The sequence below is a fragment of the Podarcis liolepis genome (assembly GCF_965112155.1).
Source record: "Podarcis liolepis genome assembly, chromosome: 4".
Classification (NCBI taxonomy): domain Eukaryota; kingdom Metazoa; phylum Chordata; class Lepidosauria; order Squamata; family Lacertidae; genus Podarcis; species Podarcis liolepis.
This window is the reverse complement of record NC_139558.1, coordinates 103,313,551-103,337,812: the sequence shown is the minus strand read 5'-3', so window position 1 is coordinate 103,337,812 and position 24,262 is coordinate 103,313,551. Positions and strand designations below refer to the sequence as shown.

Genomic DNA, 24,262 nt, shown 5'->3' with positions numbered 1-24,262 from the left:
GATGCCTTATGAGGAACAGCTAAGGGAGCTGGGCATGTTTAGCCTGGAGAAGAGGAGGTTAAGGGGTGATATGATAGCCATGTTCAAATATATAAAAGGATGTCACATAGAGGAGGGAGAAAGGTTGTTTTCTGCTGCTCCAGAGAAGCGGACACGGAGCAATGGATCCAAACTACAAGAAAGAAGATTCCACCTAAACATTAGGAAGAACTTCCTGACAGTAAGAGCTGCTCAACAGTGGAATTTGCTGCCAAGGAGTGTGGTGGAGTCTCCTACTTTGGAGGTCTTTAAGCAGAGGCTTGACAACCATATGTCAGGAGTGCTCTGATGGTGTTTCCTGCTTGGCAGGGGGTTGGACTCGATGGCCCATGTGGTCTCTTCCAACTCTATGATTCTATGATTCTAAGGCAGAAGAAAGTGGTACTATTCCTGCCCTTGATCTGATTCTACCTTCTGCCACATTGGTCTCCGCTCCCCTTTTGGTGTCGTCTGCAAATGTGATGAGCATCCCCTCAGTTACTTCATCCAAGACATTTATAAAGACGTTGAAGAACAACGGGCCCAGGACAGAACCCTGCAGCACCCCTCTTGTCACTTTTCTCCAGGATAATAAGGAACCATGAAGGAGTCCACTTTGGGTTCGGTCAGTCAAATCCACCTAACAGTTACCTTGTTCAGCCTCATTTTACCAGCTTCCCCATATAAATATCACGGGGGACTTTGTCAAAAACAAAGGTGCTACTGGAAGGATGGCAGACCAACACGGAACTTAGTTGGTCTTCAAGGTGCTACTGGAAGGATGGCAGACCAACACGGAACTTAGTTGGTCTTTAAGGTGCTACTGGAAGGATGGCAGACCAACACGGAACTTAGTTGGTCTTTAAGGTGCTACTGGAAGGATGGCAGACCAACACGGAACTTAGTTGGTCTTTAAGGTGCTACTGGAAGGATGGCAGACCAACACGGAACTTAGTTGGTCTTTAAGGTGCTACTGGAAGGATGGCAGACCAACACGGAACTTAGTTGGTCTTTAAGGTGCTACTGGAAGGAATTTTTTATTTTGTCAAAAACCTTAGTGAAATCAAGATGAACTATTACCACAGCAGTCCCCTGAGAAACAGTCTGTAACTCCATCCAAAAAAAGAAAAAAGAGATTTCTCTGGCTTGACTTGATTTTGAGAAAGCCATGCTTTCAACCTGTCTGTTTATGTTGTGAACCACTGTGAAATCTTCAGATGATGGGCACATAAATTTTTAAAATGATAATATTAAGAAGGATATTGACAAGCTGGAACGTGTGCAAAAAAAGGCGACCAGGATGGTTTTGTTTTATTTATGCATTTATTTGACTTCTATAGCGCCCTATAGCAGGGGTGCCAACTGGAATAAAATATAGGAGGGGTTTAGTAAGCCCCGCCTCAGTTAAACAGTCAGAGGATGCGGTGCAAGCATGCCATTTGAATGGCTATTCCTATGAACTGGGGGGTGGCCCCCTCACATATCTAATTGGGGGGCAAAGAGCCCTCAGACTCTAAGAGTTGGCTCCCATTCCCTACACCCACAGGTCACAGGACGGTTACAACATAATGAATTTCACACAATGAAAACACAAAACACCGCCCCCAAAACCTGTAACCCCTACCTCCCCACCACATTTTTAAAGGGCATAAGATGTCAATCAACCAAAGGCTTGTTTAAAGTGGTGTGTATAATGAAGGGTTTTCCACTCTTTCGTATGAATTCTTTGATGGAAAGTGAGATTGGAGCTTTTCCTGAAGCTCTTTCCACATTCCACACAATGATAGGGTTTCTCCCCTGTATGAATTCTTTGATGGGAAGTGAGAGAGGAGCTATGAGTGAAGCTCTTTCCACATTCCACACACTGATAGGGTTTCTCCCCTGTATGAATTCTTTGATGGGAAGTGAGAGAGGAGCTATGAGTGAAGCTCTTTCCACATTCCACACACTGATAGGGTTTCTCCCCTGTATGAATTCTTTGATGGGAAGTGAGAGAGAAGCTTTCAGTGAAGCTCTTTCCACATTCCACACACTGATAGGGTTTCTCCCCTGTATGAATTCTTCTATGGGAAGTGAGATTGGAGCTTTTAGTGAAGCTCTTTCCACATTCCACACACTGATAGGGTTTCTCCCCAGTATGAATTCTTTGATGGGAAGTGAGTTTGGAGCTTTTAGTGAAGCTCTTTCCACATTCCACACACTGATAGGGTTTCTCCCCAGTATGAATTCTTTGATGCGAAGTGAGATAGGAGCTATTACTGAAGCTCTTTCCACATTCCACACACTGATAGGGTTTCTCCCCAGTATGAATTCTTTGATGCGAAGTGAGATTGGAGCTTTTAGTGAAGCTCTTTCCACATTCCACACACTGATAGGGTTTCTCCCCTGTATGAATTCTTTGATGGGAAGTGAGAGAGGAGCTATGAGTGAAGCTCTTTCCACATTCCACACACTGATAGGGTTTCTCCCCTGTATGAATTCTCTGATGGGAAGTGAGATGGGAGCTGTGACTGAAGTTCTTTCCACATTCTAAGCACTGATAGGGTTTCTCCCCTGTATGAATTCTTTGATGGGAAGTGAGATGGGAGCTCTTCCTGAAGCTCTTTCCACATTCCACACACTGATAGGGTTTCTCCCCTGTATGAATTCTGTGATGGGAAGCGAGATTGGCGCTCTGACTGAAGCTCTTTCCACATTCCATGCACTGATAGGGTTTCTCCTCAGTATGAATTATTTGATGGGAAGTGAGAGAGGAGCTCTGACTGAAGCTCTTTCCACATTTCACACACTGATAGGGTTTCTCCCTTGTATGAATTCTCTGATGCTTAGTGAGATCAGAGCTCCTACTGAAGCTCTTTCCACATTCAAAGCACTGATAGGGTTTCTCCCCTATATGAATTCTCTGATGGGAAGTGAGATGGGAGCTGTGACTGAAGTTCTTTCCACATTCTAAGCACTGATAGGGTTTCTCCCCTGTATGAATTCTCTGATGGGAAGTGAGATGGGAGCTGTGACTGAAGTTCTTTCCACATTCCACACACTGATAGGGTTTCTCCCCTGTATGAATTCTTTGATGGGAAGTGAGAGAGAAGCTCTTCCTGAAGCTCTTTCCACATTCCACACAGTGATAGGGTTTCTTCCTAATGAGATTTCCTTGATGGGAAGTGGAATTGGAACCTTTTCCACTTTCAAGATATTTATACAGCTTCTCCATTGTGGGGATTTTGTCATGGTCACCCTTGTCCTTGATTTCCAGTCCATCACTATCTGCAATGAAGAGTAATGGATTAGCGCCTCAGGGAGAAATTAAGGAAGAATACTTGTTAACTCTGGTAATAGAGGAATAACACAAGTGGGTTAGATGGATGGTTTTCTGAAGGGTTGGGTGCATTAATTAACGGGGATCAACTGACATCTTTAGGGGAACCTGTGATTCGATAAGCCTGGCTCTTCTCTTGAATCAATTTTGTTTGGCTCCATCATGGCATCCCTCCGTTTCCAATGTCAGTCTTCTCTTTGGACAACCAAAGACTGACGGGAGGAAAAACAAAAACTGAAAACCTGACAGAAGCTACTTCAACTTCCCTAACAATTCTGAAGTTTACAGTCAAAACGGTCTGGGGAGTTCGGACCAGACTGATCCTTGTTTAATAAGCTGCAACTGGAGGAAGAACATTCACAGAAAAAACCAGTAATTTAGTGTTCAAGGTTTTTTTTGGGGGGGGGATATTGTAATATCCGGTGTTGTAGGGGGCGCTGTTGAGTTCTGTGAAAATATATGAGGTTCGTCACATATGGAGTTTTGAATTTAAAAACAGATATTATGATCCCACTGGGAACCTTACCGAGAGAGGCCACGATCCCCCAATTCTCCTCCATGACGTCCTTATGCAGAGCTCTCTGGTCAGGATCCAGCAACGCCCACTCCTCGTCTGTGAAACGAACAGCGACATCTTCAGAGCACACTGGACCCTAAAAGAAAAAGGGAAATGTCTTCCTCTGAGACAACACTGTTGTTCACCACCACTCCTTGAGCTAGGACATTGTTCCACCCCTTGGCCTCTGTCCCCACAAGGCAGCTTCCCCTGACCTGATCTGGTTCCACAGCCACTGCTTCCATTCTGTCCCCATTCAGAGATGGTTGAAGAGGTCTAGCCAGTATCACTGTGTCACCTGCAAGAGGAAAAAGGTAAGGGGGAGGCCCAGAGTGCCTCCTTGTCTCACAGGTAAATCAGTGCATCTAAACTACAGAGGGGCCTTTGAGAAACTCTCACCTGCTGAGTGCATTTGAATATTTGGGTGCATTTCAGATGTTAGTTATACAGAAATATATCTCCCCTCCTCTGGGCTCTTGGTCCCACTAACTCCCCCAACAAAATATGTAAAGAACCCACAGATGAGTTGGAAAACGAACAGAATGAGACTAAACGGAGAAAAACCTCCTCCCTCCTTACCCAGCTGCCTCTCTCTGGTGTCCAGCGGAGGCCTCTCTGCCTCAGAAGAAATCTGGCCCATTTCTGCAAAGAGATAATTTCCCTGAAAAAGAAACAAGAATTCAAATGAGAGAATGGGGAGAAGGATTAAAAAATGAATGTCAGGGCCAACTGCTTCAAGGGTGACAGATCTCATTCCATGGATGCCTTCCCAGGAAAAAAAAATGAGCCATCAGAAGAGCATGATGGGATGTTTTCTGTCCTGTCTGGAGGCCTTGGGAGTATCCATAGGAAAGTCTCTCTCACCTGCTCCTCTGCCTGCTTCCTCTCCTCTGCCTGACTCAGGAGGAAACCTTCAGCCAGGGCCACCGCCTGGGAACTGGTCTCCGCTCCACAGTCCCTCACCCAGCTCTCCATCTCTGGTGGAAGGACAGCCAGGAACTTCTCCAAGATCACCAGGTCCAGCATCTCAGCTTTCGTGTGCCTTTCTGGCTTCAGCCACTGGTGGCAAAGGTGGTAGAGTCGGCTGCAAGCCTCTCGGGGTCCTTTGGCCTCCTGGCAGCAGAACTGCCTCAACTGCTGGCTCTGGACCTCTGAGCGGAGGGTGTCCTCCTCACCCAGGATCTTCTGCACTGGGTTTTGCCAGAATCCCCCAGTGGTCCCAGTTTGGCTGGCATGGCCTCTTCCTGTTCCAGGGCCAGCTGAGTCTTGCTCATCCATCTGTGCTCCCAGGAAGCCTCTGAGAGATCGGAAGGAACCCTTTGGTCTTCTGCCAAGTTCTGTCTGTCTTACTGCGAAGCTCTTGCAAATCCTACAAAGCAAATACATTGTTCAGTTACAAAAGTTGTCTAATATCAGGAGAAGAAAAAGGTTCCCTGAGCAAGCATGGATGAGTCTTGGAGGGAACCAGGGCTGGACTGCACCACAGCCCAAACCATGAGCTATTTTATTTATTTAAATTTCTATAACACTTTACATTTTAAAGAGAAATCTCAAAGCGGTTTACAGCATATTAAATCTGTGGGGATAATTGGGGAGTTAGAAGAAGATATATTATTGAATGATATGCTTCCTAACACGTACTAGCAAGTTCCATATTCTAGTTCCATACATCCCCCTTTTTTAGATTACGCAGCGATCAGCTTGTTGCTGACTCATCTGAGTCTTACTATTAAAAATTCCTCCCTGGTAAAATCCCTTCCAATCCCTCTTAAATGAATAAGCACAATAATGTGAATAAGCAACACCCTAGTGGTCCCGGGCCCTAAGGAAGTTAGATTGGCTTCAACCAGAGCCAGGGCCTTCTCAACACTGGCTCCGGCCTGGTGGAACGCTCTGCCTCATGAGACCAGGGCCCTGCAGGATCTGATTTCTTTCCGCAGGGCCTGTAAGACAGAGTTGTTCCACCTGGCCTTTGGCTTGGAGCCAATTTGATTCCCTCCCTCTCTTTCTTTTTTCTTTTCCTTCTCCTCCTGCGATGAGGCTACATTTTAATATTTTAATGTTTCAATATTTCAATGTTGTATTTTAATTTTGTTTTTAAGTTGTAATCATTCAACTTGTTTTTATTATTGCTTGTAAGCCGCTCTGAGCCTGGCCTTGGCTGGGGAGGGCGGGGTATAAATAATAAAATTATTATTATTATTATATTAATAATCTGATTCACGATAATATAAAAGTAGTTTACTCACAGATTCATTCAGGTTGTTACATAACAACTAGAACTATTCCATAAAGAAGTTAATCCCAAATGACTGCCACTAAAGAGTCACTTCTCCAAACACACAGCAACATACAAAATGGAGAAGACACACTGATCAGAAGATGGAGGCCATGTGCTCCTCCATGCTAGTACAACAGACTGCACCCTCTTCAAGTCACATGTAGTGGAAGTCTGTCCCAGCTCAGGAGGAAACAGGAAGTCTTCTCCTGAGTGGTAGAAAACATCCCCTAATGTGTCCACTGCAGGAATCTTCTACTTGACTGCAGTTTCACATCCCACAAAAGCAATAAAAGAGAAATAAAACCATCTGAAGAAAGTCAAATATATAGTCTATAGTCAAAGCAACATAACTGAAAACAAATATTCTCTTAAAGATATCAAAATAAAGCATTACAACAACAACAAAACAACAACAACAATAATAGTAATAATAATTTTTATTTATATCCCGCCCTCCCCAGCCAAAGCCGGGCTCAGGGCGGCTAACAACAATCAAATAATCCAATATTCTAAAAACATTTCATTATAAAAATTAATTAAAATCAAATTGATGGCAACCGTTAAGCAAAATTCTGTGCAGATTGCCAGAGGAGGGAGTCAGGCTGCGCCCTGGCCAAAGGCCTGGTGGAACAACTCTGTCTTGCAGGCCCTGCGGAAAGATGTCAGGTCCCGCAGGACCCTAGTCTCTTGTGACAGAGCGTTCCACCAGGTTGGAGCCGCAGCCGAGAAAGCCCTGGCTCTAGTTGAGGCCAGCCTAACCTCTCTGTGGCCTGGGATCTTCAGGATGTTTTTATTTGCAGACCGTAGGTTCCTCTGTGGGACATACCAGGAGAAGCGGTCCCATAGGTACGAGGGTCCTAGGCCGTATAGGGCTTTAAAGGTTAAAACCAGCACCTTAAACCTGATCCTGTACTCCACTGGAAGCCAGTGCAGCTGGTATAGTACCGGATGAATGTGATCTCGCAGCGAAGACCCCATCAGGAGTCTCGCCGCGGCATTATGCACCCGCTGGAGTTTCTGGGTCAGTCTCAAGGGCAGCCCCACATAGAGCAAGTTACAATAATCCAGTCTGGAGGTGACCGTCACGTGGATCACAGTGGCTAGGTCAGGGCGAGAGAGATAAAGAGCCAACTGCTTAGATTGGCGGAGATGAAAAAATGCCGCCTTTGTTATAGCTGTAGTCTGCGCCTCCATAGAGAGGGAGGTATCGAAGATTACACCCAAACTCTTAACGGACAGTGCTGGCACTAATTGCACCCCCGCAAGAGATGGGAGTTGCCCCCTCAATCCCATATCGTCCTGTCCCAGCCAGAGGACCTCTGTCTTCGAAGGATTTAACTTCAACCGGCTCCCACGTAACCATCCAGCCACAGCTTCCAGACATCTGGTCAGTGTGTCTGGGGCCGAGTCAGGATGGCCATCCATCAAGAGATAGAGTTGGGTGTCATCGGCATACTGATGGCAACCCAGCCCAAAACTCCGGACAAGCTGGGCGAGGGGGTGCATAAAGATGTTAAAAAGCATCGGGGAGAGTATCGCACCCTGAGGCACTCCACACACCAAGGAGTGGCACGATGATAATTCCCCCCAAGCGCCACCCTCTGTTCTCGACCAGAGAGAAACGAGCACAGCCATTGAAGGACTGTGCCCTGGATCCCCACGTCGGCATGGCGGTGGTCCAGGAGTTTGTGATCGACCATGTCAAAGGCTGCTAACAGGTCTAGAAGAATCAGCAGCCCTGACCCACCTCGATCCAGCTGCCTGCGGAGATCATCTGTTAGGGTGACCAGAGCCGTCTCGGTCCCATGACCAGTGCGGAAGCCGGACTGGAATGGATCCAGAGCCGATGTTTCATCCAGAAACCTGCCAAGCTGTTCAGCAACCGCTCTCTCAATCACCTTACCCAGGAATGGAAGATTCGAAACCGGACGGTAATTGGATAGATCTAAAGGATCTAATGATGTTTTCTTTAAGAGCGGGCGCACCACTGCCTCCTTCAGTTCCCCTGGGAATATCCCAGTGCCAAGGGACAAATTGATGATATCCCCCAGAGGGGCCCGCACTTCGTCTGGACACGCTCTAATCAGCCAAGACGGGCACGGGTCAAGAGGACAGGTGGTGGGCTTTCCTGCTCGGAGGAGTCTGTCCACATCGGCTAGGGATATCCGGTCAAAGTGGTTCAATACTGGACCCAAGGACAGTTGAGGGGCCTCCAGTTCCTTTATTGTATCCAAATTGGCAGGGAGGTCATGGCGGAGCAACAGGAGCTTCTCCGCAAAAAAGCTCGCAAATGCCTCACAGCTTTGTGTCAAATTGTTATTTAAATTTGGCTGTCCTTCAAGGGACGTTAAAGACCTAATTATACTAAATAATTGCACCGGGCGAGAGCAAGCGGATGCAATGGAAGCCGAGAAGTAAGACTTCTTAGCGGCCTTCACTGCCATCTCATAGGTTTTCATAAAGCCCTATAAGATGTTCTTGAGGCTCCGTCACGGGCACCCCGCCATACTCACTCTAGCCGTCTGAGGTCCCGCTTCATTTTCCGGAGCTCCTCGGTAAACCAGGGAGCCTGGTTTCTGCGGGGTTGCAGAGGGCGCTTAGGTGCGATCTCATCGATGGCTGCCAGGAGCTGGCTATTCCAGCCCTCGACAAGCTCAGTCAATGAGTTGCCAGGGGGAGCAACATCCCGCAAGGGTCCATCAGCCTCTGCGGGCGAGCCCAAATCGGCTCGCCACCTAAGCAGGGTGGGGGTGGAAAGTCAATCCTGGCTTTCAGAGCGTAGTGATCAGACCATGGCACCTTCATCGAAGGAGACATGATCACATCTATACCGACGCCGAAGATCAAATCCAGCGTGTGGCCTGCTTGATGTGTGGGGCCCAAAACAAACTGGGAGAGCCCTAGTGTTGCCATGGAAGACACCAGGTCCAGAGCCTGTGAGGACGGAGTGGCATCAGCATGGATGTTGAAGTCCCCCAACACCAATAGGTTAGGGAACTCCAAGGCCCAGCCGGCCACCGCCTCCAGCAGGCTTGAAAGGGTTGCTGCTGGTGCGCTAGGTGGCCAGTACACCAGCCAGACAGCCAAGCTCACCTCAGAGCCCCACACTAGGCCAACACATTCAATGCCGGGGATCGATGGCGATGGTAGAGCCCTGAAAGAACAATCTTCCTGGATTAATAATGCCACCCCTCCCCCTCAGTCCACAGTCCATGACTGGTGGAGGACGGAGAAACCCGGGGGTGCCATCTCTCGTAAGGTAACATTTCCCCTTCGCGCACCCAGGTCTCCGTCACACAAGCCAGGTCAACCCCCTGCGAGGTGAAGAAATCTCGCAGGGTGGCGGTTTTGTTGCCTATAGACCTGGCATTGCACAGCACCAGTGACGGAGGTGAGTAATCCTTGCTCACCCTACCCTCATCCCTCGGGATGGGGCGCAGATTGGAAGGGGTACGAGCATATCCAGATCTCGATCCCCTTTGCCTATGACATCTTCCCCCACCGCCATCCCTCCCTCAACCCTCCACAGTAGGAATCCCAAGCCTCATACTAGCCTCTGTTTAGAAAATAGAAAAACAAAACAAAACCAATTATACCAAAACAAAACCAATCCCCACCCCACTCAATATCCAACCCCAAACCAAAATAAAACGGAACAAAATAAAAATACATAAATAGAAACCACTGTTCACGGTGGTACAACAAAGTAAATAGTAAAAACACCTTTAAAACACTTTAAAATATATAAAAACATTTTTAACATTTGCTGCTGCAGCACCAGTGTCCTTAAAGGTGTGGCGGAGGTGAGTGCGGGCCCCGCCCCCTAGGCCAGGTGGAATTAGCCTGAGGAGGGAGCGGCCTTCCCCAACACTCACGGTGCAGCAGCAGCAAAGGAGCAAAGGAGGTCAACTACAGAATAGATATTTAACACAGTAGGGCTGGGTGAGTCTGGGCCTCACCCCTAGGCCAGGTGGAAAGGGCCTTTTTAAAAAGGAGAAGAAAGAGGAGGAGGAGGAAGAGGAGGAGGAGGAGGAGGAAGAAGAAGCAGCCTCTAGCTCTCCTAGAAGGAAGATTGCAATGGAAAATGTGGAGGCAACGGAAGGGATTTCTGGGAGAAGAATCAGGCTGGTTTCTCCTGCCTTCCAGTCAATGCATTGAAGTCAGACCTGACTGACAAGGAAGTCATTTGTATCTTGTGAATAATGGATGCTTGGCTCTAGTGGGGGTCCTCACCCGGGGGTCCTCAGGAGTTGCTGCCCCCACTCCCCTGCTTCCGTCTCATTTTCTTGCACTTGGACTCTCTGCTGCTCTCCAGACAGACTCCTGGGTGGGGTCCCTTTTTCTTTGCTCTGAGGGCCAGGTATGGGCAGGGCCAAAGACATCTCCGTTGAAATTTAGGAGGGTAATTTAGTATTATTATTCTGTTAGATAGCTTAACACACACACAGCCATTGATGCCAAGGTCCCTGGAGGCTCAGGGAGTAGCAGCGCCCATTTCCGGCTGCTTTGCCAGCAACAATCCCTTTGGGAGAGAGAGGATGTGGTCCTGGGATGCCCAGCTCTGGGTGCGAGGGGATTGCTGCAGTGGCCTCCGTGGGGAGCTGCCCTGGGAGACACTGGGAAACTGGTCCCCAATGCAGCAGCCAGACCCTGGGCTGGGATCCCTCTCTTTATTCCTGGCCTTCCTCTCCCACCTTTTTTTTTGGGGGGGGGCTAGTCCACCTCCTCGTCCAGCTTTGGAAAACCATTTGCAGATGTTTCCTCGGTTGTGCAATGAGGCTGAGCGACGTCACACAGTTAAAGTCCCAGGGACTCCTTTGTTTAAAGAAGGGAGATTTCGTGGGAGTCAGGGATCCTCTGATCTGCAGGAAGGAGAGCGTGGCAGACCTGGCCCCTCCCTGGCAGGACCCTCTCCTCCCTGACTTGGGCCCCCCCCCCACATGAGCAGATCCGGCCCCCCAGGCACCCTCCCTTGCTGCAGCCCTGGGACCCCCACCAGATCCCAGAGAGAGAGGAGACTCACCAGATCCCAGGAGGGGGCAGCGAGGCAGCCCTTGCAGCAGAGACACAAAGCAACACCCCCCCCCTTCCTTGCAGGAAAGGACTGGGAGGGAGGGGCCTTGGCTCTGGAGGACTTGCCCCCCCCTTGCTTCCTGTCCTCTCTAGGAAGGCAGCTCAGTTCCCTTTAACCCTTGCCAATCCCAGCGTGCCCACCTCTCCCCTCCGCGTTTTTCTTTCTTTCCCACACTTCCAGAGATGCTTTTTGGGGGACGCCCCCCCCCATTTTCCATTCCTTCTAGCGCAGTGATGGCGAACCTTTTAGAAACCGAGTCCCCAAACTGCAACCCCCAAACCCATTGATTTTATCGCAAAGTGTCAACACGGCAATTTAACCTGCGTATCTCATTTTTCCTGTGTTTTCACGTTTCTTCTTTATAACTGCTGTTGTAATAAATAATCCTTCATAAAAATTATTGCATTACATTCCTCATTAAATTTTATTTCCATTGATACATGATTTTATGAAATAACTCAGGGCTTTTTTTCTAAAAAAGAATGTTTAGGGTACTCTCATTTTGTCTCAAGAAAATCACGGGGGGGGGGGGGATAAATACAGTGAATTTCTTCTCCTGTTAAACTCACAAAATGTTTAGGGGTGTGTGTCCCCCTGTGTCCCCACAGAGAAAAAAGCCTTGGTATTACTCCAAAACAAAGTGGTGTCATGAGCCATCAAACCTCGGAAATACATTTTGTCCAGAAGGTCCCACAATTTTGGCCGCTAGTGTGCACTGGAGGGCTGGACTAAGAGACCCTCTCCCAATTTTTGATATGAGACAATAATGATTGTCCGCATGCGCACATAGAAATTAATAGAAATAAATAAACCCAGCCAGATGGGTGGTGGTGTAGCAAATAGTCAGGCCAGTCAAATGACCACGCAGCAACAGAAGAATTAAACCAAGAAAGTTTTAATTGTTTGCCGGCAGCAAGCAATGGCACGGAGGAATAAGTTCCGTAGTCCGGCCCTTCCCAACAGGGGAGGCTTCCCTTTATACATTCTTGAATCAGGTCTTTATCCAATCAAAAGTTAAAGCATTACACATACAGTGGTACCTCGGGTTAAGTACTTAATTCATTCCGGAGGTCCGTTCTTAACCTGAAACTGTTCTTAACCTGAAGCACCACTTTAGCTAATGGGGCTACCTGTTGCTGCCACCACACTATTTCTGTTCTCATCCTGAAGCAAAGTTCTTAACCCAAGGTACTATTTCTGGGTTAGCAGAGTCTGTAACCTGAAGCGTATGTAAACCGAGGTACCACTGTACTCTGATAGATGCAATAGATTATGGCTAGAGACAAAAACTGCTTTGCCTGGAGACTGCGTTCCAGAGAGATACATGAGGTTCTGCCTAGAGACAGGGCCTGAGGAGTCGGACATGACCCTTCCCTGTCCTTCCTTGGTAATCCTTATCAGCCCATCTCTGGGTGTCTCTGGGCAGTGGGTGTCTGAGTGTCTGCACCGGATATGGGCCTGGCCTAGATCAACCCAATGGCTGCCTTGCTTAACATTTTAACTCCCAAAACGCCTTCCCTGAGCACGTTGACACAGTGGTGGTGGTGGTGGTTATAATTTGCCGTTTCTTCGGCTGCCCTTTGCTCACAGCCTCCAATTAATGAATTCCTCTGTTGTCTTCCATGGGAAAGCCCAGCGAACATGTCAACCCAGCAGCCCTTCTATTGTGGCCGTCTTTATGCTTACTGGCCTGGGAGTCAGGCCCTGCTGAACTCAAGGCAGCTTACTCCCGAGTAGGAAAAACAGACTGGCGAGCCCCTCGCTTGGGCAAGGAGGCTAAGGCCCTGCTGGGATTACAGTGCGCGTGCCCACAGAGAGGGCTCTAGGTTTGCCACTTTGCCATTTCGTCAGCTCTCATGAACTCTTGACCAGGAGGCTAGCGGCTGCCAGAACCTCCGTTGCTCCAAAATAGAAAATCTTATTTATTTCAGTTATTCCATTTATATTCCACCTTTTTCTCCCCAAGGTCACCCCAGGGAGCTTCATGGCTGGGTGGGGATTTGAACCCTGGTCCCCCAAGTCATAGAGTCCAGTACCCAAACCTCTACCCAGCACTGAAAACCTTACATGATGTCCAGATTTCACTTTGGTATGGAAATATGTGGATTTCAGCATTAGCTGAAAAAATAACTTATAAATTACTTGCTGCCAAAGGCTCAGATGACCCAGTACAAGTCCCATGATGTTTGGTGGGATTTTATCTTTTATCTTACCAGCTGCACAGGCTCCTGGTGGAGTACAGGGCCAGGTTTAAGGTGCTGGTTCTGACCTTTAAAGCCCTTCGCGGCCTCGTACCCTCGTACCTACGGGACCGCCTGTCCTGGTATGCCCCTTGGAGGACCTTACGGTCCATAAATAACAACATTTTGGAGGTCTTGGGCCTCAAGGACGTAAGGTTGGTCTCGACCAGGGCCAAGGCCTTTTCAGCACTGACCCCGAACAGGTGGAATGCTCTGTCATGGGAGACCAGGGCCCTGAAGGATTTGACATCTTTCCGCAGGGCCTGTAAGACAGAGTTGTTCCACCTGGCCTTTGGTCTGGACTCAGTCTGATCCTCCTCTTTCTTTTTTTGATGGAACCCCTATATATAAGGGACGCGGGTGGCGCTGTGGGTAAAGCCTCAGCACCTAGGACTTGCCGATCGCATGGTCGGTGGTTCAAATCCCCGCGGCGGGGTGCGCTCCCGCCACTCGGTCCCAGCTCCTGCCAACCTAGCAGTTCGAAAGCACCCCCGGGTGCAAGTAGATAAATAGGGACCACTTACCAGTGGGAAGGTAAACGGCGTTCCGTGTGCTGCGCTGGCTCGCGAGATGCAGCTTGTCACGCTGGCCACGTGACTTGGAAGTGTCTGCGGACAGCGCTGGCTCCCGGCCTATAGAGTGAGATGAGCGCACAAACCTAGAGTCTGGCAAGACTGACCCGTACGGGCAGGGGTACCTTTACCTTTACAGTCTGATCCTCCTCTTTCTTTTTTTGATGGAACCCCTTATATGGGAACTTGTATATACTAAATTTTCCCACGGGCCTTTTCCTGGCCCATATAGGACCAGCATGGATAGCTGACCCTGGTGAATATTTGATGTTTCATCCCCTTTTGGTCTTGATTTGTGAGTCGCCAGTAAAATAATGCTGCATTTTAAGCTGTATTTTAAGCTATATTTTAATCAATTGGTTTTTTGCTTTTTTAAAACTGTATTTTATATTTGGTGTTAGCCACCCTGAGCCCGTTCTTGGCCGGGGCGGGGCGGGGTATAAATAAAAATCTTCTTCTTCTTCTTTGCAACAAATAAAGACACACAGAACTCCCTCTCTGCAATGCAATCTGAAATTTGGGTTCCCTGAAGGTCCTATAGACTTGGCCAACCTACTATTAAGTAAATAAGGTAAGACAATGATTCTCTCCATATGAACCACCCTCTAGTCTCTGCTTCTCCATTTGTATTGTATTATTTTATGTAGTGTGCCTTGCCATTGTTTTACTGATTACAGTTTAGAAATTATTTATTGTAACTATTGAGTGGACTTCTGTTTAAACTTTTATATGTTGATATTATTATTTTATACTATTCTAATAATTGTTGAATGTTACTTTTTGATGTAGGTTGCTTATTTTAAAGTTTTGTTTTATTATCACATTTTTGTATTGCATTAGATTGTTATAAGATGTACATTTTTTAAAAATAGATATTTATTAAAATTTCAGAAATTATATACAACAAAGAAACAAAACACAGACAAAAAACAAGTATAATTTCAGTCCCTTCTTTTCTTATGCCTTACTTCGCTGACCTCCTCCTACCTCCCCTTTCTGTATTCCAATTTCAAAATATTTATTCAGCAAGTCCTCTCCCTTAATTTCATTTAGTTTTAGCCATTCTTTTCTTTTAACTTAAACATTACTGCTATAAATCACTTAGCTTCTAAACCATCATCATTCTAACATTTATTAATTTTGCCCTGTTTCTCAACCCTTTCTTCAGTTTATTTTTGGTAACCTTATTTTCATTTAGTTTAGTTCATTTAGAAAAAGAGAAATCCAGTTTTACCTTATCCAAACTTAATCATCGAACTTATACCTCAGTTCATATTCTTAAAACATTTTTTCTAAGGTCGACCAAGATTCCCTTCCACGAATTTCCCAGTTTACATAACAATAATAAAAAAATAAAACCAACAAAATAAATTGTAATTATGAACCCTTTGGATTCCCGAACTCCACCCCCCCCCTTCCCGGTTTCAGCCCCCCAAAATGTCCATCAGTCTTAATCTACTATCAGCCTGGAGATCTCACGTCCGAGGCACTTAATTGTCTTTCAGTTCCTCTCTGCCGGTCTTTTTGATAGACCTTGATATTAAACACCAAATCTTGGAGAGGCTCCGGCCCAACAGGATCCATGTTTTTTCCAGCTAGGCCTCCATACTTAAAAGTAGAGCCCATGGGCTGTTCCATTTTTTGTTTCTTGCTCCTTTCCAGTCCAAAAGTCCCCAAAGCTCTAACCTCCACCTTAATCACATTTGTAATCTTTAGGTCTTCTGATCTCCACATAAGAAGATCTCTCCATTTTATTTTATTTCGACTACGGCAGACCAACATGGTTACTCACCTGTAACTAGAACAGTATTCTGGGTGGGGTCTGACCAAGGCAGAATAAAGTGGTACTATTCCTGCCCTTGATCTGATTCTGCTTTCTGCCACATTGGTCTCCACTCCCTGTTTGGTGTCGTCTGCAAATGTGATGAGCATCCCCTCAGTTTCTTCATCCAAGTCATTTATAAAGACATTGAACAACAACGGGCCCAGGACTGAACCTTGCAGCACCCCTCTTGTCACTTTTCCCCAGGATGATGAGGAACCATGAAGGAGTCCTCTTTGGGTTCGGTCAGTCAAATCCACCTGTTACCACATTCAGCCTCATTTTACAAGCTTCTATGGCCGCCAAGAGGGCCAACATGGAGTCCTGCAGGCTTTCACTGCGCACCTCTGCTCCCTGGCGTTCACGGAAACGTCCTCTCTGCCCTCTTTGGCCGGTTTAGCAGAGCGAATACAGCGGACAGAACCGATGCAGTGTGTGGGTAATAAATCAGAACACACACAAGGCGTTCTCTTATTTTCTTAGCCTTTAATCGTGTAGAACAACAGCATAAATCACCCCGGAGAAAGCTCGCACATTCTTCCCTCTCGCATGGCGTACGAGACACAGACTGAAACACTCAGAGTAAACCACTCCCGTAAGTGTCTGAAACCACGCCTCAAGAATGTGAGACGTCACTCAGAACTCTTTAACCCTGTGAGTTCTGAAACCCTTAACACCCCCTCTCGTCTTGCATCTTGAGGGAACCTGAGAACACCTATTTACAGACCTCTTTGAGTTCAACTCACCTCCCATTGCCTTTTGCCTCCCACTGGCATCTGTCCCAGGCAACTGTTGAACCCCTTCAACATTCCCAGAATCGCACTGTGCGAAACCAACCCACGCACTGGTGACCTCAAACCTCTCAGTTGGAACCCCCTTTGTGGTGCAAGTTGACCGCCGGAGCACAACCTCAGGTGCTCCTCCTGACCCACTGGGATCAGCAAGCGTGTCTCCTACCTCAGAAGACTCCCCCTATGACTTGCTGCATCTTCGGGCCTTCTGCACTTGGCTAATAGGAGATGAAGGCTCACTCTTGGGTTCTCTCTTAACAGCCTGTGGAGAAACCCACCCCTGTGCTTGACCCTCATCAGAGACCTGGTCCTCAGCAACAGGCTCCGCCTCTGTCTCTCCTTCCTCCTCAAATCAGATAGACATTCTGAGAGAACGTCAGGACCATCATTGAGTCTTGACCAACCATCCTGTTCACAGAACTCAGCATGTTTACTGACCAGAAGCTTGGTCTGATCACCCCCTGGGTATGCAAACTTCCACCCATTTGTCGCTGGTTCATACCCACAGAAGATCATTTCCTGGTACCTTGGACCACCTTCCTTCCGTTGAGCTGTTGGTATAGGCACCCAAGCCTTGGAACCATACACATGGAAGAAATGCACCTGTGGCTTTTTCCGGTGCAACAGAAAAAATGGTGTGTCACCTACAACGTGGTTGTAGGATCTGTTAAAGATAAAGCTGGCAGATTTCCAAGCTTCACTCCAAAAGCTCTGAGGCAGCCCAGAGTCACATAGTAAAACCCTGACAGCTTCAGCCAGTGTTTCACTCCTGTGCTCTGCCACGCCTCTCTCTTGAGGAGACTTAGCACTCGTCACCTGGTGATGAATTCCCTTTTGCTTGAAAAACTCCTTCAGAGCAGACCCAGTAAACTGTGACCCACGGTCGCTCTTGAACCCTTGCACCTTGGTGGAGAACCTTAGTTCCACCTCCGCAACCCAATCCTTGATCAGTTGCGCCGCCTCCCCTTGCGTTCTCAGCGAGAAAGACCACCCATTCTGAGTAAAATCATCTGTCAGCGTCAGCACAAACCTGGCCCCTCCCAGACTCTGACACTCCATGGGTCCTGCAAGGTCTGTGTGTACAAGCTCAAAAGGTTTTGTGGTTACCCTTTCCACCCTGGGATAACTGCACCTTTGTACCTTTACTTTTCTGCATGCCCTGCACTCTAGGGATCTCACACATGCTTTGAGTTTGCAACCCTTAGTGCAGCTGGGCAGCCTTTGAACATCTTCCAAACAGGTGTGTAACGTTCTCCTGTGCCATAGATGAACACAAGAATCATGGCTGGGAACACTAGCACACTGCGCCTGTGCTCTTCCGGCATTCCCCCCACCCTCCAGAGGTGATTCCAGAACAAAGAGATTGTTCTTGCATTCTACGTTGACAAGCTGTTTCCCCCCTCTGAAAATGGAACAGACATCATTTTCAAAGCAAACTTTGTACCCTTCCTTTACAAGAGCAAGTACAGATAACAGGCAACAATGCATCTCTGGTACAATGTAGACGTCCAGCTCCACCTGCAAAAAGGAAACATAAACATTTGCAACGTTAGACACTGGCATTTGTGACCCATTAGCAAACTGAACAGTTTTCCCAGCTGAAACAGCCCTGCAGTTCCGCAGCTCCCCAGCAGGTGGTGCTCCTATCAGGTGATGGCTGGCTCCTGAATCTATTATCCAGCGCAACACTCTGTCCTTGCTGGGGTTGTTCTTTAATAAATAATAATAATAATAATAATAATTTATTATTTATACCCCGCCCCACTCTGGGCGGCTTCCATAAAAACCAAAAATACAGTAAAATATCACACGTTAAAAACTTCCCTGAACAGGGCTGCCTTAAGATGTCTTCTGAATGTCAGGTAGTTGTTTATCGCTTTGACATCTGCTGGAAAGGCGTTCCACAGGGCGGGCGCCACTACCGAGAAGGCTCTCTGCCTGGTTCCCTGTAGCTTTGCTTCTCGCAATGAGGGAACCGCCAGAAGGCCCTCGGCGCTGGACCTCAGCGTCTGGGCAGAATGATGGGGGTGGAGACGCTCCTTCAGGTATACTGGACCGAGGCCGTTTAGGGCTTTAAAGGTCAGCACCAACACTTTGAATTGTGCTCGGAAACGTACTGGGAGCCAATGTAGGTCTTTCAAGACCGGTGTTATATGGTCTCGGCGGCCGCCCCCAGTCACCAGTCTAGCTGCCGCATTCTGGATTAGTTGTAGTTTCCGAGTCACCTTCAAAGGTAGCCCCACGTAGAGTGCATTGCAGTAGTCCAAGCGGGAGATAACCAGAGCATGCACCACTCTGGTGAGACAGTCCGCAGGCAGATAGGGTCTCAGCCTACTTACCAGATGGAGCTGGTAAACAGCTGCCCTGGACACAGAGTTGCCATGGAAGCAGTGAGATGATAACAGTCTCCCTTCTCTGAGTCACGTCCTCCCTTCGCGTTCCCACGCTGGCCTCCTCTCCTAGACTGGTTCCCATGGGAAACGTCCTTGGAGACATCCTGCCCAGCCTCTCTTCTCCTCTGCGGGCAGGCTCTTTTGAAATGGCTGTTGGACCCACAGATATAACACTGACGAGTGGGAAAAGCCTCAACAGAGCTTTCAGCTGGCCTGGCCCCCCTGCAACCGGATGGGCTCCCTGTGCCAGCTCTGCCCTCTCTGACCCGGCGTTCCTGTTCGTCAGCCAAGCGTCCTGTCACGTACTCCAGAGTCAAATCTCCGGGACTCATCGATTCCAAAGTTAGACACAAATTGTCATAACTTTTGTCTAGAGAGCTGAGCAGAATATAAACCTTCAGCTCCTCTGAAAAGTTGACTTGCAACAGCCTCAACTCATTGAAAACAGAGAGCATCTCAGTAACATGCTGTCTGATGTTCCCACCGGGACGCAACTTCATCTCAAACAAGCGCCTGGTGGTGTGGATCTTTGCACCAGCCGTGGTCCTGTGGTGCACCCTCTCAAGAGCTGCAAAAGCTTCCTGAGCAGTGTCAAGCCCCTCCACCAAGGGTAGCTGTGAACCCTCCAAACTGAGCACTATAGCTCCCAGGGCTTTCTGGTTTTTCCTCTGCGAAGCGTGAGCAGCTGCAACATCTGCTGCCGAAGCACCGGCCGCTGCTGGTGGTAGTGGGGGCTCTTGGACCGCCTCCCACAGCCCCTTGGCTACCAGCCAGGCCCTTAGCTTCCGGCTCCATTCTTGCCAATTTTGGCCGTTTAATTTTTTAATTTTCGAAGGGGACGGTGTATGATTCATGGCTGTCTGCCATCTTCTCCCCCGGGGGCTAAGCGTACTCACGTCTCGGCAGTAGCTTCCTCCGGCTTCCGGCAGATCAGCTTCCTCTCCCCAGCGAGCTCCTTTCAGCCTCAGAGAAAGCAAAGCTCTAGCTGGCCCCAGCGTCTTCACAGTTGGCTTCCCCCACACATGGGACGCCCCTCCTGCAACAGCTTCAGAGCGTTCATAACCTATGGCCGCCAAGAGGGCCAACATGGAGTCCTGCAGGCTTTCACTGCGCACCTCTGCTCCCTGGCGTTCACAGAAACGTCCTCTCTGCCCTCGTTGGCCGGTTTAGCAGAGCGAATACAGCGGACAGAACCGATGCAGTGTGTGGGTAATAAATCAGAACACACACAAGGCGTTCTCTTATTTTCTTAGCCTTTAATCGTGTAGAACAACAGCATAAATCACCCCGGCGAAAGCTCGCACATTCTTCCCTCTCGCATGGCGTACGAGACACAGACTGAAACACTCAGAGTAAACCACTCCCGTAAGTGTCTGAAACCACGCCTCAAGAATGTGAGATGTCACTCAGAACTCTTTAACCCTGTGAGGGGACTTTGTCAAAAGCCTTACTGAAATCAAGATGCACTATTACCAAAGCAGTCCCCTGAGAATCAGTCTGTAACTCCATCCAAAAATAGAAATTAAAAAGAAAAAAGAGAGATTTCTCTGGCTTGACTTGTTTTTGAGAATGCCATTCTTTCAACCAGTATGTTTTTGTTATGAACCACCGTGAAATCCTCAGATGAAGGGTACATAAATTTTTTAAATGATGATAAGAAGAAGTCAAAATAAAAAAAATCAGGTGCTACTGGAAGGAATTTTTTTATTTTGACTATGGCAGACCAACACGGCTACCTATCTGTGATAAGAAGAAGGATATTGACAAGCTGGAACATGTGCAGATGAAGGCGACCAAGATGATTTTGTTTTATTTATGCATTTATTTGACTTCTATAGCGCCCTATAGCAGGGGTGCCAACTTGAATAAAATATAGGAGGGGTTTAGCAAGCCCCGCCTCGGTTAAACAGTCACAGGATGCGGTGCAAGCATGCCATTTGAATGGTTGTTCCTATGAACTGGGGGTGGCCCCCTCACATATCTTATTGCGGGGCAAAAACCCCTCAGACTCTAAGAGTTGGCTCCCATTCCCTACATTCCCTAAAATCACACAATGAAAACACAAAACACCCCCCCAAACCTGTAACCCCCACCTCCCCACCACATTTTAAAAGGTCATTAGATGTCAATCAGCCAAAGGCCTGTTTAAAGTGGTGTGTTTTTCTCTAGCACTGAAAGCTGCATAATGAAGGGTTTTCCACTCTTCGTATGAATTATTTGATGAGAAGAGAGATGAGAGCTCTTCCTGAAGCTCTTTCCACATTCCACACACTGATAGGGTTTCTCCCCTGTATGAATTCTTTGATGGATAGTGAGTTTGGAGTTACTATTGAAGCTTTTCCCACATTCCACACACTGATAGGGTTTCTCCCCTATATGAATTCTCTGATGGGAAGTGAGATGGGATCTGTTACTGAAGATCTTTCCACATTCCACACACTGATAGGGTTTCTCCCCTGTATGAATTCTTTGATGGGAAGAGAGAGAGGAGCTCTGACTGAAGCTCTTTCCACATTCCATGCACTGATAGGGTTTCTTCCTAATTAGATTTCTTTGATGGGAAGTGGAATATGATTTTTTTCCACTTTCAAGATATTTGTACAGCTTCTCCATTGTGGGGATTTTGTCATGGTCACCCTTGTCCTTGATTTCCAGTTCATCACTATCTGCAATGAAGAGAAATGGATTAGCGCCTCAGGGAGAAATTAAGGAAGAATACTTGTTAACTCTGGTTAACAAGTATTCTTAAGTATTCTTAATTAAGGAAGAATACTTGTTAACTCTGGTAATAGAGGAATAACACAAGTGGGTTAGATGGATGGTTTTCTGAAGGGTTGGGTGCATTAATTAACGGGGATCAACCAATATCCTTAGGGGAACCTGTGATTCTATAAGCTACTTCAACTTTCCTAACAAATCTGAAGTTTACAGTTAAAATGGCCTGGGGAGTTCAGACCAGACGGATCCTTGTTTAGAAGCTGCAATATTGTAATCCCAGGAGTCTTAAGGGGGCGCTGTTGAGTTCTGTGAAAATAGCTCAGAGAGAGTTGTTTTGAAATTAAAAACAGATATTCTGATTCCAAAGGGATCCTTACCAAGAGTGGCCACCATCCCATGATTCTCCTCCATGACATCTTTATGCAGAGCTCTCTGGTCAGGATCCAGCAACTGCCACTCCTCATCTGTGAAATGAACAGCAACATCTTCATAGCACACTGGACCCTAAAAGAAAAAATGGAAATGTCCTCCTATGAGACAACAATATTGTTCACCACCACGTCTTGATCTACAACATTGTTCTGTTACTTGACCTCTGTCCCCACAAGGCAGCTTTCCCTGACCTGATCTAGATCCACAGCCACTGCTTCCATTCTGTCCCCAAGAATAGATGGATGAAGAGGTCTTGCGGGCATCATTCTGTCACCTGCAAGAGGAAAAAGGTAAGTGGGAGGCCCAGAGTGCCTGCTTCTCTCACAGGTAAATCAGTGCATCTCAAACTACAGAGGGGCCTTTGAGAAAGTCTGGCCTGCTGAGTGCATTTGGATATTTGGGTGCATTAGGGATGTTAGGTGTGAAAAAATATATCTCCCCTCCTCTGGGCTCTTCGTCCCAATATCTCCCCCAATAAAAGATGAAAAGAACCCACAGATGAGTTGGAAAACCAACAGAATGAGACTAAAAGGAGAAAAACCTCCTCCCTCCTTACCCAGTGGCCTCTCTCTGGTGTCCAATGGAGGCCTCTCTGCCTCACAGGAATCCAGGTCCATTTCCACACAGAGATCCTTTCCCTGAAAGAGAAACAAGGATTCAAAACAGAGAATGACGAAAAGGATTATAAAATGAATGTCAGGGCCAAAAACTTGAAGGGTTTTAGATCTCATTCCATGAATGCCTTGCAGAAAAAGAATGGGCCATCAGCAAACCATTATGGGATGTTCTCTGTCCTGTTTGGAGCCCCTTGGGAGTATCCAGAGGAAAGTCTCTCTCACCTGCTTCCTCTCCTCTGCCTGACTCAGGAGGAAACCTTCGGCCAGGGCCACCGCCTGGGAACTGGTCTCTGCTCCGCATTCCCTCACCCAGCTCTCCATAGGCCCTGTCTCTAGGCAGAACCTCATGTATCTCTCTGGAACACAGTCTCCAGGCAAAGCAGTTTTTGTCTCTAGGCATAATCTGTTGTATCTATCAGAGTACAGTGTTACCTCGGGTTACATATGCATCAGGTTACATATGCTTCAAGTTACAGACTCTGCTAACCCAGAAATATTACCTCAGGTTAAGAACTTTGCTTCAGGATGAGAACAGAAATAGTGTGGTGGCAGCAACAGGTAGCCCCATTAGCTAAAGTGGTGCTTCAGGTTAAGAACAGACCTCCGGAACGAATTAAGTACTTAACCCGAGGTACCACTGTATGTCCAATGCTGTAACTTTTGATTGGATAAAGACCTGATTCAAGAATGTATAAAGGGAAGCCTCCCCTGTTGGGAAGGGCCGGACTACGGAACTTATTCCTCGTGCCATTGCTTGCTGCCGGCAAACAATTAAAACTTTGCTTTAATTCTTCTAATTTAATTCATTTAACTTTAATTCATTTGACTGGCCTGACTATTTGCTACACCACCAATCATCTGGCTGGGTTTATTTATTTCTATTAATTTTTATGTGTGCATGCAGACAATCATTATTGTCTCATATTAAAAATTGGGAGAGGGTCTCTTAGTCCAGCCCTCCAGTGCACACTAGCGGCCAAAATTGTGGAACCTTCTGGACAAAATGTATTTCCGAGGTTTGATGGCTCATGACACCACTTTGTTTTGGAGTAATACCAGTGCTTCTTTTCTGTGGGGACGCATACCCCTAAACATTTTGTGAATTTAACAGGAGAAGAAATTCACTGTATTTATTCCCCCCCCCCCCCCGTGGTGATTTTCTTGAGACAAAATGAGAGTACCCTAAACATTCTTTTTTAGAAAAAAAGCACTGAGTTATTTCATAAAATCATGTATCAATGGAAAGATAATTTAATGAGGAATGTAATGCAATAATTTTTATGAAGGATTACTTATTATAACAGCAGTTATAAAGAAGAAACGTGAAAACACAGGAAAAATGAGATATGCAGGTTAAATTGCCGTATGGACCCTTTGCGATAAAATAAATGTGTTTGGGTTTGTAAAAGGTTCACCATCACTGCGCTAG

At 47.1% G+C, this 24,262-nt stretch overlaps 2 protein-coding genes across 8 annotated transcripts in view; one reads left to right on the top strand and one right to left on the bottom strand.

The window, feature by feature from the left end:
• Nucleotides 1-24,262, top strand: part of LOC310705100 (uncharacterized protein) — a 95,037-nt gene that overhangs the window by 55,909 nt on the left and 14,866 nt on the right. The window lies entirely within an intron of this gene.
• On the bottom strand, nt 1,323-23,304 carry LOC310705078 (uncharacterized protein). Of its 5 annotated transcripts, none has more exons than XM_083499442.1 (6): nt 10,408-10,672; nt 4,758-5,262; nt 4,473-4,554; nt 4,109-4,191; nt 3,864-3,990; nt 1,323-3,285 (listed from the first exon to the last, which is right to left on the bottom strand). In XM_083499442.1, exons 1-6 carry the CDS (start codon nt 10,554-10,556, stop codon nt 1,679-1,681), a joined length of 2,553 nt encoding a protein of 850 aa, XP_083355568.1. In that variant the 5' UTR covers nt 10,557-10,672; the 3' UTR covers nt 1,323-1,678. The 5 variants fall into 5 exon arrangements, with proteins under 5 accessions (XP_083355568.1, XP_083355569.1, XP_083355572.1 ...); XM_083499443.1 differs by lacking the exon at nt 10,408-10,672 and adding an exon at nt 6,143-6,578; XM_083499446.1 differs by lacking the exons at nt 3,864-3,990; nt 4,109-4,191; nt 4,473-4,554; nt 4,758-5,262; nt 10,408-10,672 and adding exons at nt 22,162-22,288; nt 22,408-22,490; nt 22,773-22,854; nt 23,056-23,304.

What these genes read in the sequence shown, in the direction of transcription:
- LOC310705078 (XM_083499442.1), bottom strand. Translation starts at nt 10,556, where the DNA reads ATGTCTTTGGCCCTGCCCATACCTGGCCCTCAGAGCAAAGAAAAAGGG. An exon ending in TGGCTGTGGAACCAGATCAG is followed by an intron (nt 3,991 to 4,108) that starts GTCAGGGGAAGC and finishes TTTTTCTTTTAG; the next exon opens with GGTCCAGTGTGCTCTGAAGA. An exon ending in GGGGATCGTGGCCTCTCTCG is followed by an intron (nt 3,286 to 3,863) that starts GTAAGGTTCCCA and finishes TCTTCATTGCAG; the next exon opens with ATAGTGATGGACTGGAAATC.